We start from the raw sequence: 15,753 nt of genomic DNA, 5'->3' as shown, positions 1-15,753 counted from the left end.
AAACACACAAACAGATGCACTAAGATACACAAGGCAAACAAAACTACGCAATATTAAAGTAAATTTATCAATGATAACTGAAAATAACGCTTATCTTATATGGAGCTTTCATGAACACACTACGAATCCCTCTAGTGGCGACTTCCCGACATAGATTATGTTATAAAACACTTTAGTACACTAACTACACTAATAAAACTACAATAATATACTAAAATTACACAATTAAATCTAACAAAATATTAATAAATCAACAAAAATCACAAATCTTTCAGGAGCTCTCCGACAGTACGTCCTTTCACCAGCTAGCCTTGACACCAGTCCATAAAGAAAGTTTTTCCTCCCGATATTACTGATCTGTTTTCCTTTGCTATCCATTCTGGATATTTCTCTTGGAAGCACAAAATTTATAAACAGATATGGGTTTTCCCCCCTCTCAACCCACTTGTCACCTCTGGGTCTGGCTCCCACATACAAGACCTCAATAAAGGTTGAAACCAGTCTGGGTGGCGATCCTTCCCATAATGCATAGCATTATACATACCCATAAGGATATGTGCTTGAATTATACATACCCATAAGGATAGTGAGGCAAGTGATGTGAAGTCATTAGCTTCAATATACGAGTTGCCCCAGTCCTGAAAATAGTTCAGGTGCCAACTTTATTTGCTTACACTTGGATAAAGGATTAAACCAAGAACATAATTTCTTAGTATCTTTAATTTAAAGATGTAAAGGTAGTTTTGAGCCTAATGAAATACATTGGGAACAAGAGAGAGAGAGGGGAGTTTTTGGCACTGGTAGGTGCAACCTCCTCAAGGTTACAGAAATTCTTGAGACTTGGTTGACAACAGATGATGGTACAGAGATAAAATGTGGAGAGTATAGTATTTTCACAGAGTGTGAAGAGGATAAGATGGGAAAGGTACTGCTGATGATGTCAGATGAATTGCACCCATGTGGAAAACAGTGCACTGATGTGAGATGGAGACCAACAGGACAAAACACGCAGTTGGTTGCTGCTATAGGCTAGGAAAGTGCAAGGGAAGATTGTGACATGCATTAGCAAATTAGCATGATGACTGCAGACTGAGTAATTATTATGGGAGACTTCAACAGTGAGGACTCAGATTAGGAGGAGGAAAGATCATATGGTAGAAGGAAATGGAATTATTTGCATACTAACAGATAATTATTCAACATGTGATAGTGGGACTCAGGATTTGAGAATGCTGGATCTGGTGATAGCATCAGAGGAGCTGTTCATAACCACATTGCCTCTGATTGGGGAGAGTGATCGTGTATTTAACTTGAGAAATTACCAAATGTGGAATTTTAACTAAGAAGTAATACAGATTATGACAGGCTTAGGAGACAGCTTGAAGCAGTGCCATGACATATAACTGCAAGTGAAGGATGTTAGCAATGCATGGGAGGTAATCAAGGGGTGTCTGAAGGAAGCAGTATCAGATTATATACTCAAGGATCAGAGGGTAAATGACGTAGTGGTTAGATCAGTGGTCGCCAAAGTGGTTGATATCGGCCCCCCAGGGGTCGATATAACATTGTTAGGGGTCGATAGAAAAATATAAGACATCAATCTACGGGTAATATTTAATTCGGTTAACTTGGATTACCTCCATCCTGAATGACAATGCAATTAAGAGTGAATCGTGGAACAGTGACATGAATAGGACCTGTAAGATGGAGAAAGGTTATGAAAATAGTTACGGAAGCCAATCAAGTAGGCCAAAATGAACGGATGTCGGTGGTTCCCGCCTGGCAATGAAGCACACCCTTCACATTGACAACGTTAGTAAATTGTATACTAAGTTAATAAAAGTCTTATTTTCATATATTAAGGAAGATTGTATTATTGTTATTTTGTTATCAAAATTAAATTTTATATTTTATATATTATTTATCCCTCCTATCAAATATGTAATGTTAAGAAAGACGTCAAAAAAAAAAAAAAAAAAAGTATCCCTTTGACGTTAAGCCAATATAATAATATATATTATGTTATACATACAATAAATACTGCTATAAAATAAACAATCAAAAACTCACATAAGCGTCTTTTTTACTTGTCCTATTATAATTGCATAATAGTAAAATAGAGGGGGTCGATAAAAAGTCAAGAAACTCTTGAAGGGGTCGATGGTCAAAGAAGTTTGGCGACCCTTGGGTTAGATGGATGAGTAGTATCATTAAGCCGGGGCTCAAAAAAAAAAAAAAAAAAATGCTGTGGAAGGTATGTAGGGGGAAAAAAGTGATCAATAAGCTCATGAGCATTGTAAGGCACAGACAGAAAAGGAAACCAGCATTGTAAGGAAAACAAAATCAAGAAAATTAAAGGAAGAATTACTGTGAAAGGATAACTTATAACTTTAATGAGTAGTACTGATTGTGCAGTTTGCAATCAGCTGTCATCCAGGTGTAGATACTGCTACAGTGGCATGTGACAGAAACTGATGTGGGAATAGAGATTGATGAATTGGAAGTACTTAGGGTTTTGCAGAATCCCAATGCAAATAGGGCCATGCAATAAGATGAGATATCAGCTCATGTATTGTGCAAATGAATTGGTGTTGTTTCTGACTTGGCTATTTAACTTCAACCTTAGCTCTGGTAAACTCCCAAGAGAGAGAGTTAAAGGAAGGCAAAATAGTTCTGTTGCAAAAGAAGGCTCCAAGACAGAGGTAGCAAATTATAGACAGATCGCTATCTCAGGAGTAGTGGTAAAAGTATTGGAAAAGCCGATCTGAGACAAAATTTAGGAACAGGTGGATAAGATTGAGGATTGCATTACTTTTTAAAGGGATAACTTATGTCTATGTAATTCACTCATTTTTTTTATCAGAGTGACAGTTATGTTGGATAAAGGAAATAGCTACACACTGATTCTGCAAAGGTGTTTGAGAGAACTACTTGAAACTTTGTTACACAAATTGGAATAAATGGAGATGAATATGAGCTGGTGATACATGTATATGAGAGGTTACTGATGGACAGTTAACAGAGAGTAGTACAGCATAATATGGAGGAACAGAGTCCAGATGTTAGATGACTAGTGATGGACCACCGCTACTTAATTTGTACATCAATGATATGGGAAATATTCAGTTGTTTGCCGATGATGCAAAATTGGTAATAGTTTTTATTTCTTATTTTTTTGTTGTTGTTCTCACCCACGAAAGGTTATTTGCACTGTGACTGGGCAAAGGATATTTTTTCTATTTTTTTATCAATTTTATATATATATATATATATATATATATTTTTTTTTTTTTTTTTTTTAATTTCATTTCTGCATAATCCTGAAACCCTGCTTTAGAAACCAAATATGTATCTTTTTTTCAAATCACTTCAGGTCTTAAATATATATATAACCAACTTATGCCCAAGTTGGTTATATATTGTGGTTAGTGTATCAAGTGGTACTTTTAGCTGGCCAACCAAGCCAACTAAAAATAGCTGATAGTACATGCAAAAGATAATTGCTGTCAGTTTAATGTGGAAAAGTGGAAAGTTATGTATTCTGTGATGAAAATATTTATCACAGAATATATAACAAATCCCTAGCTTTACCAATATGCAGAGTTGGTAAAGCTAGGGATTTGGAAGTGTTGGTTGATAGGAAATTGAAGTTCATGGGACATTTCATTACAATGAAATGCTGAGACGAACGTTCGCATGTAAAAATAAGGATGTTATTTTGCCTCTTTACAAGGTCTTGATAAGACCTCACTTGGACTATTGTGTGCAGGTCTGTCTCCTGGTTTCCATTGTGCTTCTGATATATTGGAGAGAATACAAAAGAGAGTGTTAAAAATGATATCAGGATTGCGGAATACTGATTATGAAGACATCGAGAATTTGTAGACTGCAGTCACTAGCAAACAGGAGAAAGAGAGGTGATATGGTTGAGACTTAAAAACTTCTGAAAGAGTCATACAGGATTTCGGTTTATGGAGGGTGGACGAGAGGAGCATCCTTGGAAGCTGAGAATGAAGGCTGCCAAGAAGGGAGTGAGGGCTAGATTTTTCTCTCAGAGGGTGGTGCATGATTGGAATGGATTGCCTTTGGATGTTGTGAGTGCAAATAGTGTGAATGAATTCAAGAATAAGTATGATAGCTGGTGTGTGTGTGTGTGTGTGTGTGTGTGTGTGTGTGTGTGTGTGTGTGTGTCCGTCCGTCCGTCCGTCCGTCCGTCCGTCCTCCCTGGAGGCGTCTCTCTTAGTAATAAAAATTTTGCCAAAGTAGCTCATAGGATTACTTGGTTATTGAAAAACATACTAAATACAGAGATAAAGAAATTATCATTCCCCTTTATAAGGCTTTGATACAGCCATGGATTACTGTGCGCAGGTCTGGTCACCTAGGTGTCTTGGAGATCAAAGTATAGAGTGACAGAATGCAGAAGTGAGTGATGTAGCATTCCAAACACCACTCACCAAGGTGGTGGGTGGTCTGTAGAATGCTGTATACAAGGACAGCTTGAGAGTTTGGGTTACAGAAGTTGATTGGTAGAAGGAAAAGAGGGGTTCCTAGAATTGATGCAGAGCAAAGTTTTTCAGCACTTGGCTTGAGGAGCAGAACAAGGACTTGTCCCTAGGAGTTAAGTAAGAGTATGATTAGTATGGTTTCAAGACTGGATTTTTTGCTGGGAGAGTCAATAAGGGGAATGAATTTCCATAGTCTGTTGTGGGTGCTTTGTTGGTGAATGTGTTTAAGAAGAGGTGCAATAGGTATTGTATAGATAGTATAAGTTTCCTGCAATGTCTTCACAGACACATGCAGTAATAATAATGTAGGTGGGGCCTATCAACAGCCACCTTCTACATTACCTGGAAGTTCACTTTTAAGCAGTATCCAAGTCCCTTGATATGTCCACATCTGGATTACTGTGCTCAGGTCTGGTCTCCTGGGTTTCTTGGAGATGAGGAAGTGGTGGAGAGGATTCAGAGGAGAGTGACCAAGATAGTCTGTGGAATGTGCCCTAAGAGGATAGCGTGAGTGCGTATTGCAAAAGTTAATAGGAAAAAAAGAAAGGATATAATTGAAACATTTAAGTTACTTAAAGGATTTTATAGGATTGCAGGGAAAATGTTTCAGCACTTGGCTATAGGGACCAGAAGAAAAGGTCATCCCTGGAAGTTGAATAAAGGTGCAGTTAGTAGAGGTATGAAGACTAGATTTTTTGCTTGGAGAGTTGTGAATGAATGGAATGGGTTGCTAGAGTCATTTGCAAGTGCTTTGTATGGGTTCTAGGAGAGGTATGATAGATTGTGTGGATAATTTGGGTCTCCTGTGATGAGTCTTTGGACTCCATAGAAGTGCCCATACAATAATAATAATAATATATTCATTGCTTTTTTTATCCATCAAGGACTGAGAGTAATTGATTATTTACTGGATCATCTATACCATATAACCTGCTTTTGGACATCTTTCTAGACAGGGAGAAAAGGATAAATAAAGGGGGATCTATTTCTGACTGGAAATCTCATTCATATTTTTGCTGATGGCATCACATCATTTTATTTCTCCTCACCTTTGAAGGCACTGATTAAACAATCAATCAGTGCCTAAAAGAACATCTATTGCTGCTACTACTTTCAATGTTATTTCTGTGGCATCCTTTATTTGTAGGGGAAGACAAATCTGGTCACCTTCAATCTAGCTAAAATGCAGCCTGTTTTGTTTCTTGAAGGGGTGGGGGGGAGGCATGTTTTCTCTCCTTATCTAAGATAATACCCAAACATGATCAGTTATATCTCCAGCCTTCCTGTTAAAAACACATTGCATTTGTAGTTGTTGAGTCTAATCTACTTAACCTAAGAGGTTAAGAAAAGGAAGTTTGACTTTCTTTCCTGCTCTAAGTATTACTTGTGATCTAAGCAAGTTTTATCTTTTGGTTATATATTGTGGTATTACTATCCAGATGGTCCGCACGGTTAGCCTAGTGGCTATGTGCTTCGCAACCAACCATATGCCTGGGGAAGGAGTGTCCTAGGTTCAATTCCTGTCGACGATGCGAGGAGCTTAAGGATCTTCCTCAGTCATAGCCAAGTTAGCCGGTCTTGGGCGTGGACAGCAGGGTTTTTTCCACCAGTTTATCTGGGGTTTTTCATCCCGCAAGCAGGCAAACCGGTCCAGTGAACACACACAGATCACAGTCAGGAATACTAACCCAGCCATCGGTCTGATTTGTCAGCTATGCTGGTTCCGGAAACCAGATAAAATTTGGGGAGACTGAGATGGTGCCGTACCTCCCCCATAAAGGAGACTCATGGCCGTGTATCATCATACAATTATTATGATTATTACTATCTGATATCAGTGCGGTAGACAAGACTGTGCAGAATTTCCTGTAACTATTCATTTGGGTTTGAGCCTGTTTTTGTCCTTTTCAAAATCACATCTGGACATTATTTTATTTTATTTATTTTATTATAATTTTTTCCTCAAACTATTGCAATCTTCTGTATCAGAAGAGAAGAAATATGAATTTCAGTTTCAAGCCATATATGATATGCACATTTTTAGCATAAATTGGAAATTCGTTTTTTTCAAATGAGCAGTGATAAAAACAATGATATTCTTGAGAACTCTATAAATAAAAGATCCTAAAAAATGGAATACATGAGAAGCTTATCAATTAATTTGCTGTGCTGCTTAAACATCTTAAACATAAATTGTTTAAGATGTTATAGAGTTTAGCATGAAATTAGCAATGAACACATGATGTATATCAGTAATCAGATCACAGCAAGTATTCAAAAGAAATTCGATAAGAAAAATGGCAAAATTGCAACATTTTGCAATTTTGCCATTAGGTTTCTTCAAGTGTACTTTATAAACTTCTCTGTAGGATTTCATGATTACTTTATTAGATCTCTTAAACTTCATACTCCTCTTGCTTAAGTAGTCTCTTTACCACTTAAAAATGATGGAAAAGCACAAAAATAATTAAAAACATGCAAATATAAAGTAGACTTTGGTAGTCTTTGTTATAACTGAGACTACTCTGTGTATTGCAGACTGATGAAATTTTATGAGAGAGCAATTCTTACAGATCACTCAGCTTTATTACAGATTATAATCTGTAAGAGAGGATAATTATCCTCTCTCTCTTTTTGTGAGTACTCAAACATTCTGCTGTGATCCTCAAAAAACAGGATCCAAAAAACTTTGACTGCAAACAATAAAATAGCAGCACAGCAAAATAATTGATAAGCTTCTCGTGTATTCCATTTTTTAGGATCTTTTATTTATAGAGTACTCAAGAATATCATTGTTTTTACTATTGCTCATTTAAAACAGTGAATATGGCAAGCTTTGGTGTTTCATATTTTTAATTATGCATGGCTATACAGTCTTGTTAGTTTGCTAGTGATAATGCATTACAGCCATCTTATGTATTTATTCATTCTTATTTTATCAGGTGCTATTAATTCAGCCAAAGCAAAGCTGGGACATATCATCGTTACATACCAAAGAGAAAAGTCACAAGCTGAGCATAAAGTTGACTTACTTATTTTAAAAGTGGAAGATTTAGAGGTAAATATGTTAGGAATTTCTTTAATTTCCCTTTTTAATTATTTTGGTAAGATATTGTTTTGATTTGGCTGAAAGTCCCATTACCTCTAAATGGGACTTTTTCTCTTAGAAATAAAGCATCTTATAAACAATTTTTATATAAATCTACTTTTAAAATTTGAAAACAACTGCCATTTGATATTATTCTAGTAATGCTCATAAGCCAATCCCACTTTTCTGCAATGTGACCTGCAGGAATAGGGTTATGACAAATACAAGTACTGCTGCTGCACAAGCATGCCCTACTTAGTCGGAGAATATGTTGGCATCTTCATTGCCTTGCTTCCACCACCACCATCTCACTTATGAAGTCTGAAATAAGTGTTGCCATTGCCATGTTTGTTCTTCAGAGCAGAGCTTCTAGTTTTTCCTCCAGCCTTCTTACATGTAGTGCAGGTGATGATACTCTTCAAGGATATGCCAAACACACTATAGATAAAAACTTCTCCCATTTGAGAATACATCCATTCTGCAAGATCAAGATATTATATTGGAATGAAACGATGGGAGTAAATCAGGTGAATTTCTGACCAGCTAAAAGTTATTTTGGTGGCACTTGTCTGGAGAGGGAGTCTGAGTGCAATAGTTTACTAGGCAGCACTATCAAGGCCATGCATGGGAAAGAGATCACTCTCGCTCTCTCTGTGGACACATTTACTAGCCTTTCACTCCCTGCTACTTCATGTGCCCCTGTTCTGTTCAACTCTTCTTCCCATTAACCATGAAAATGTCATGAAGAAATACAGTTATTCTGCAAATCAGAAAAATATTTTCCACAACAAAAACAATAACAAAAAAAATCAATCCAAGCATAAAAATCACCAAAAAATGCACTAAACCTGGTTTTTTTCCCCCCACATTCACTTTACCAACATTTATTCATCATCATCAAATTCTTGATATGTACCTTAAGAGGTATATACAGGATACTCTGATAATACTACATGAAAAATTTACATTATTACTAACTCCCTATCAACAAATTAGTCTTTTAAATTAAAAATGCCAAGAAATTATATTCCTGGTTTAATCCTTTATTCAAGTGTAAGCAAGCAAAGTTGCGCATGAAGTATCTTCATGACTGGGCTACTTGTATATAGAGGCCAATGACTTTACATCAATTGCCTTAATATCCCATAATGTAAAGCACACATCCTGTCAAGTGTATAATACTATGCATTATGGGAAGGTCTGCTACCCAGATCGGTTTCGACCTTTATTGAAATCTCATTACTGGGAGCCAGACCCAGAAGGGATACCAAGATTGAAGTAATGCATTAGTCACATATTTCCCATATACAAATAGTGAAAAGGTGTATCACTGTATTATTAAGTTATACTAGATTAGAGATAGATGTTGAAAGTTATTCACTTGGTTTTACTATAAATTAAAGGTCAAAACCGATCTGGGTACTGGCCCTTCCCATAATGCATAGCATTATATACACCCAAAAGGATGTGTGCTTTACATAATGGGATGCTAAGGCAATTTATGTGAAATGAAGTATCCAGTCGTGAAGATACTTCACGCACAAACTTTGTTTGCTATACTTTGATAAAGGAATATAATTCCATCAAGAATATAATTTCTTGTCATCTTTAATTTATAGTATAACCAAATGGAAAAACTTTCTACATCTATCTCTAAATTATTCTTTTATCTATCAAGTCTCTCCAGTATTATCAGATATTATATTGGGATTTTCTAAGGCACTTTTTTTTCCTTAATGGTGTCATAAAGGACTTTACTTTTAGAGAACAAGTGGTCTTCAAGCACTTGATCAGTAAGCTGTCATGAAATGAAACAGCAAAGAGGTATGGAATATCACGAGTTGCAAGCATCATAAGGGGATTTACTTATCTGTAGTTGCTGTAAAGTATTTGTGGTTTTTGTCTGTTTTTTTCTTCCAAAAAAATGAAAATCTATGAAAAATATCTTTACTTATGCCATAAATTTATTCATATAACATTACATAAACAAATTACTGTGGCCATCATATAAATGATATTCACATGCATGTGCCAATACAGACCGTTTAGTGTTGTAACGCTCTACCCTTGATCCTGTAAAGTCTTTCCTGATAATCACATATTTTACTTTGAAAAATCACTATACAATTAAGCATTATAGTCTGTTTGAAATCTTTCAAAAGTTTGTCATGCCATCCAAGTTTTGGTTTCATTCAGACTATTTGCAGCACAAAGAGACTGTATGGAGAAGTGATTCAAACCTAATATTAATAATTCTACACTGTTTGTAATATAATGATGTTCGATATTTATGATCCTAGTTAAATTTGTCAAATCATTATACTTGGGTTGCGTTTGAACTAATTTTAATGGAAAATTAGACAACAAAAATTGCATCTAAAGTACCTAAGCTAAATACAAGATTTCATAAATACATTATGGCTTTTGACATTCCCATATTATTTTTTTATTACCATACCGTTTGATAGATTCATCTTGCGTTGTATCTTAAAATTTTGTTAAGAGATTGCTGGTCCAGTGTGTGTGTGTGTTTAGTGATATGCATACACTAGAGCCTAATACAGCTGTTTTCATTTTTAAACATTCCCTGTTTTCTCCCTCTTGTTTTGTTATAATTGGACTATTTGTAGTGACAAAACAGTTCAAAAAGAATAACTAATTCTTTTCTGGCTTGATGAAAAAATTAATGAAATTTGGTATTCATGATCATTTGTTGGGTTATTTCATTTGAGCCATTAATATTAGGTAAAACGAAATTTTCTTTGCTATGTATTCAATTGAAATAATAAGTGGTATTGCTGTAAAAATACTATTACAAATGCACATCTTTATTTAAATATAAAGAGCCAACAGGCTTCAGATTATTCTTATTCGGTTTTAAAACAATTGCCATTGCACCATGAAGCACTGTAGTGTTTTGCTAACCATTAGGGCTATCACTGCATTCATCCATGCTGTCTATGATAATGATGATGATATTTAGCTGGTTTTTTATCTGCTACAGGGTGAAGGCCTCTCCCATTGTGGGAGTTGGGTCTACTACCCCCATGGTGACCAAGCCCATCTTGGAAGAGTTTTTATTCACTTGTATGAATGAGTGTATGAAGGTGAAAGACAATCACAAACATTCGTGCCTAGTTGGGATTCAAACCTGCAGCCTCTTGGTTGGAGAGCAGATATGCTAACCACTCAGCCAACCATGCTGTCCATAGCATGGATAAATGCAGTGATGGTGTTCTTAAAAGTAATTGCAGAAAATAAATTTTTATATATATGTGTATATACATATACACAAAAAAGTTTTTATAATTTTTTTTTCAAAAAGCTTAATTGCATTAAAATTATTTAAGATGTTATAGCAGATCTAATTGTTTGCTTTTTTTCTTCCAATGATGCAAACAAACAAAAGCCCTTGTCTTGTTTGCATCATACAAGAATACTGTGTAAGTCTGCTCCTTACCCAGTACCAAACTTTTGTTTAATAATACAATATTAACCATGCACAAATCATATTTGTGCATGTTAATACTCTATTATAATAATATGAAGTAAGTACTAGAATTTTAGAACTAATCTGGGCATCTTCTTATTTAAGCATTTTTCTGCGGAGCAGAAGAAAAATGCTTAAATAAGAAGATGCTTAGGGAACTGATTGGGGAAGGAGAGAAACCAGTCCCCATACAATTAGCTATTTAAAAGTGTGTCCAGAAAAACTTGTATTCCCAACTTGTGTGCTCAGAATTCAACGCTGTATATTCTCATGAAAAAATAAATAAATAAAATTATGATCAAATTAGGAGAATATAATCTTTGGTTCCATGGTATCAGTTACTGAATGGAAATCTTTGAAAAATTGTTTAAATGAGGTGATATCTGAATATGTTCGAAGAATAAATAGGTTGGGAGTGAAATGGATGTGCAACCTTATTAAGCAAGAGATTCACAAAAAGATGATGTGGAAAGAATATCATAAGAATGAGAGGAGTTATGAAATATATAAAGTGCAGGCAATAAAAAGTAATAATTATTTTGCGGAAAGCTAAATTGGAGCATGAAAAAAAATTGGCTATGCAAGCTAACCTGCACCTCTAACTATTGATGAATAGTTAGAGGTGCAGGAAAACGAGGTTGAAAAGCTGTTGCATAACCTGAATAAGAATTTGTGAATAAGGACAGATGGAGTATCAGTACGTTTGCTAAAGGAATGTTCAACCGAATTGGCTAGACCTTTCACATGTTTGTATAACTTGAGTCTCAGCTCACAAATAATACCACAGGAATGGAAGAAATGTATGATAGTTCCATTGTACAAGGATGGTGCAAAAACTGATGTGTCTAACTACCAACCCATCAGTATATCTGGTGTGGTAGTGAAGATTTTAGAGAAGTTGGTAAAAACTTGCATACAGAAATGGGTAGACAAACAAACTATACCCTGTAAGGAGTAGAATGGGTTTACAAAGGAAGGTTCATGTTTTAGCAATTTGTTCATATTTTATAACAATGTTAAGCGTATCCATTCCCTTTATCCAAGTTGGATAAAGGGAATGGATACGCTATGATAATGTTGGATTTTGCTAAGGCATTTGATAGACAAAAGCCCATACAGACAAATCGGCCCTTCAGAACACACGCAATTTACAGACAAAAAATACTAGCTGTGGTGGGCAGTAGATGGCGCTGATGTAGATGATTGGTAGTAGAGGTTCGGTGTGAGAATTGTACAATAGGTGTCCTCCCGCGATAAGTCTTCGAACTCCTTGGAGGTGTCACAAATAATAATAATAGGATACCACACAAACAGCTGTTTCATAAACTGGAGAATATGGGATTGAAATACAAACTCTTGACTTGGATCATTGGATGGTGGACAGACAAATATCAAATGCCATTGTTGTTCAGTCTATACATTAATGACATTAGGAAAGGTCTAATAGGAGATGTACAATTGTTTGCAATGATAGGCAGAGTAATCAGGGATGTTACTGATATCCAGCAGTTACAAAATGATTTGGACAAACGAAAATGACTGTTGGTTTAATGTTAGTAAGTGTAAAGTTATGCACTTTGGTGTGATGAGATTTCCAGCTGTATATTATATTAGTGGGGTTATGCTACAAGAAACTGATGTGGCTAGGGATCTTGCCATAATGGTGGATAGGAATTAATAAGTTCAAAGGTCACATAATAAAAGTTGCAAATACAACTCAGAGGATAATTGTGATGTTGAAGCGAACCTTGACATGCAAGGAAGTCATTTTGCCTCTTTATAAGGCCTTGATAAGACCACACCTGGATTATTGTGTGCACATTTGGTCTCCCAGGTTCCAAGGGAATAAAGAGTCTGTGGAGAGGGTGCAAAGAAGTGTTTACAAAGATTATAACCAGATAATGGGATTTAGATTATGAGAACAGATTGCAAGTATGTGGAGTACAGAATCTGGTTAACAGGAGAAAGAGGGAGTGATATGATAGAGGTTTATAAACTTCTGAATGGGTGTGTTATAGGATGTCTGATGAAATTTTTCATTATATGGAAGGTGGGGGGGAGAACACGGGGGCATCCATGGATAAAATTCATCGGATGATATCCTATAACACCCACTCAGAAGTTGATAGACCTCTCTCATATCATCCCCCCCCCCTCTTATTCCTACTAGTATGTACGTAAGTATGTTGTCCGCATACTTACAATCTGTCATCATAATCTATATTCCATAATCCCAGTATAATTTTTGTAACTGTTCTTTGAACCGTTTCCACAGCTTCTTTATCCCCTTGCAACCCAGGAGGCCCTCCCCCTGGGTTCCAAGGGGATAAAGCTGCACACAGTAGTCTAGTTGCAGTCTTATCATTAATGTCATTAATATATAGATTGAACAACAATGGCTCAAGGACTAAACCCTGAAGTACACCACTGCACCTTAAATCTGACAGATTCACATCCATGTATACCATTTGATATCTGTCTGTCAACCATCCACTGATCCAAGTCAAAAGTTTATATTTCAATCCCATATTCTCCAGTTTATGAAACAACTGTTCATGTTAATATTATTGAGAACAGTTGATAGGCAAAAATCTTTGTCATTTTATTTATGTCATTACAGTAAATATTAATTCTGGCATCATAAAGTCTGTTTCTCTGTGAAAGTCACTAGTCACATTAGGTCTCACAGAAATGGGAACACTTCCATAATACAGTATATAGTGACAGTGGCCTTTATTTAAAAAAGTTAACTTGACTCCTGTCATACGTGAAAGAACCGTTATATGGATTTTCAGCTGAAAGTGAGTTAGCCAAACATGTATGGAGGCAGATTTTTCATCTGGCATAAGCAAATCAATCAGATAATGTAGGCAGTTATAGCACACTTTACAGTAGATAAATAAACCAAGGAAGCTTAGTTGCTTCATGTAAAGATAATTATCTTTTGATAAAGATTTTTATAAAAAAAAATAGAAAGATAAAATAAAGAAAAATAATAGAAAGATAAAAAAGATAAATAAAATGGGAATAATATTAGTTGAGAAATATAACCATATTTGTGATTTTAAAGCAGTGATGTTTAAAAATGCAATTTAATTTAAGAAAAAATGGCATTAGTAAAAAAAAAAATTACGGATTATATATCAGTAAAATTTTTGTGATGTAGAACTACATTTTCTTTGTTCCAGCATGAAGTAGCCTATTTAAAAGAAAAGCTCAAGAAGACAGAGAAAGAACCCCTTTTTGCCAAAAGACGTAGAGCTAAAGATACTTTATATATCCAACCAAAGCATCCTACTATCACGATTGCTATTGAAACTAGTCCAGCAAATCACCCCTCTGCTGGCACACAGACATATATCCAAGGGGATTATGACAGTTATAGTCCTCTGTTCTCAGAAAGTAAGATTTATTGGATTTCACTTTATTTTCAATATAATTAACAGTAAATATCCAGAGTAACTATCAAAATTAGTTACATATATTTTTGTGTGTCATTAGTATTGAATTAATTATGCACAGAAAACTCATCAGTCAAGTGACAAAATATTCTAAATCATGGAGCATAGTGAATTATTTTAGCAGCAAAAAAGTTTCTCGTCTGAATTAAGCTGTTAACTCAGAAAATTGTGACGTCTCTGAGATAAGCCTTTCTTTTTTTTTTTTTTTTTTTTTTTCATTATGAAAAACTGATTCTTGTTTTCATTGTGTCATTAGCTTTCTCTAGAGCCTCAAAAAATTCCTCCACTTCTGTGGGACCATAGGCACAAATAAGTCTCATTGTCCAGTTCCCCATTTTGATATTTGCCCACTTCACTCTACTTGAGACTGCCTGCAATTCAAGAAGATTAGCCTCGTATTTAGTGTTGAATACTATGGCTACCCCTTCTTTTCCTTGATTGTCATTGCCTGAATATAACATTTTGTATTTATTGCTCAGAAAGATCTCACCAGTTTTGGTCTTTTTTGTTTCAGTCACCCCTATTATGTCGATCTGGTACTTATCTAATTCCTCAGCTAGCTCCATTTCTTTGCCATTCAGGCTTCTTATGTTGATAGTACCGATCTTTAATCTTTAACTCTGGTGATGTTCAGTTGGGGTGTGCTTTCAGATTTGTTCCAGTAGCTGACTTTTCGCTGTTCGCTCTGGTTCCCTGGCGAAAACAACACGGGCCTTGTTTAACCCGCCGATGCCCCAGCCGGCATGAAATTTTGTCATGTACTCCAATTATCTGGAATTCGTCCCTCTGTCCAGGCCTTCTGAACTATGCAGTGCAGCTACTGTACAACTTTTATATCTCCATATTTGAGCATTTCTGGTCGAATATCATCTACTCCTACAGCCTTTTCACATTTCAGGCTTTTGATGGCTGTCAGGAATACATATCCAAGTATAGATATGTATTCCTGACTGCATGCCTCGTCAGTGTTTTTTATCACTGTGCTGTTATCACTGCTTGTTTCATTTAGCAGTTTTTCAAAGTAATTACTCCATACTTCAAGGATATCTTTTTCTCCTGTTTTCATGTCACCTTTATCATCTCTAATTCCTTTTACAGCACTCTTTCCTCCATTTATGAGCTTCTTTCAACAACCTACAGAATATTTTGCCACCTTCTTGATATTTATTTTTATGTTCTTGCTGAAGTCCTCCCATGACTTTTGTT

The 15,753-nt window shown here is 35.6% G+C and overlaps 1 protein-coding gene across 1 annotated transcript in view; it reads left to right on the top strand.

Annotated features, from left to right (window-relative positions):
- LOC150101867 (uncharacterized) overlaps positions 1 to 15,753 on the top strand; it is a 117,667-nt gene that overhangs the window by 89,252 nt on the left and 12,662 nt on the right. Inside the window, exons 6-7 of the mRNA XM_090399918.1 lie at positions 7,451 to 7,566; positions 14,275 to 14,488. Coding sequence (XP_090256044.1) covers positions 7,451 to 7,566; positions 14,275 to 14,488 — 330 coding nt within the window. The remainder of the gene's footprint in view (positions 1 to 7,450; positions 7,567 to 14,274; positions 14,489 to 15,753) is intronic.

The sequence above is a fragment of the Typopeltis vanoorti genome, chromosome 11 (assembly GCF_054136105.1).
Source record: "Typopeltis vanoorti isolate ZY-2024b chromosome 11, IOZ_Tvanoo_1.0, whole genome shotgun sequence".
Taxonomy (NCBI): domain Eukaryota; kingdom Metazoa; phylum Arthropoda; class Arachnida; order Uropygi; family Thelyphonidae; genus Typopeltis; species Typopeltis vanoorti.
This window is presented reverse-complemented; position numbering and strand designations above follow the sequence as displayed.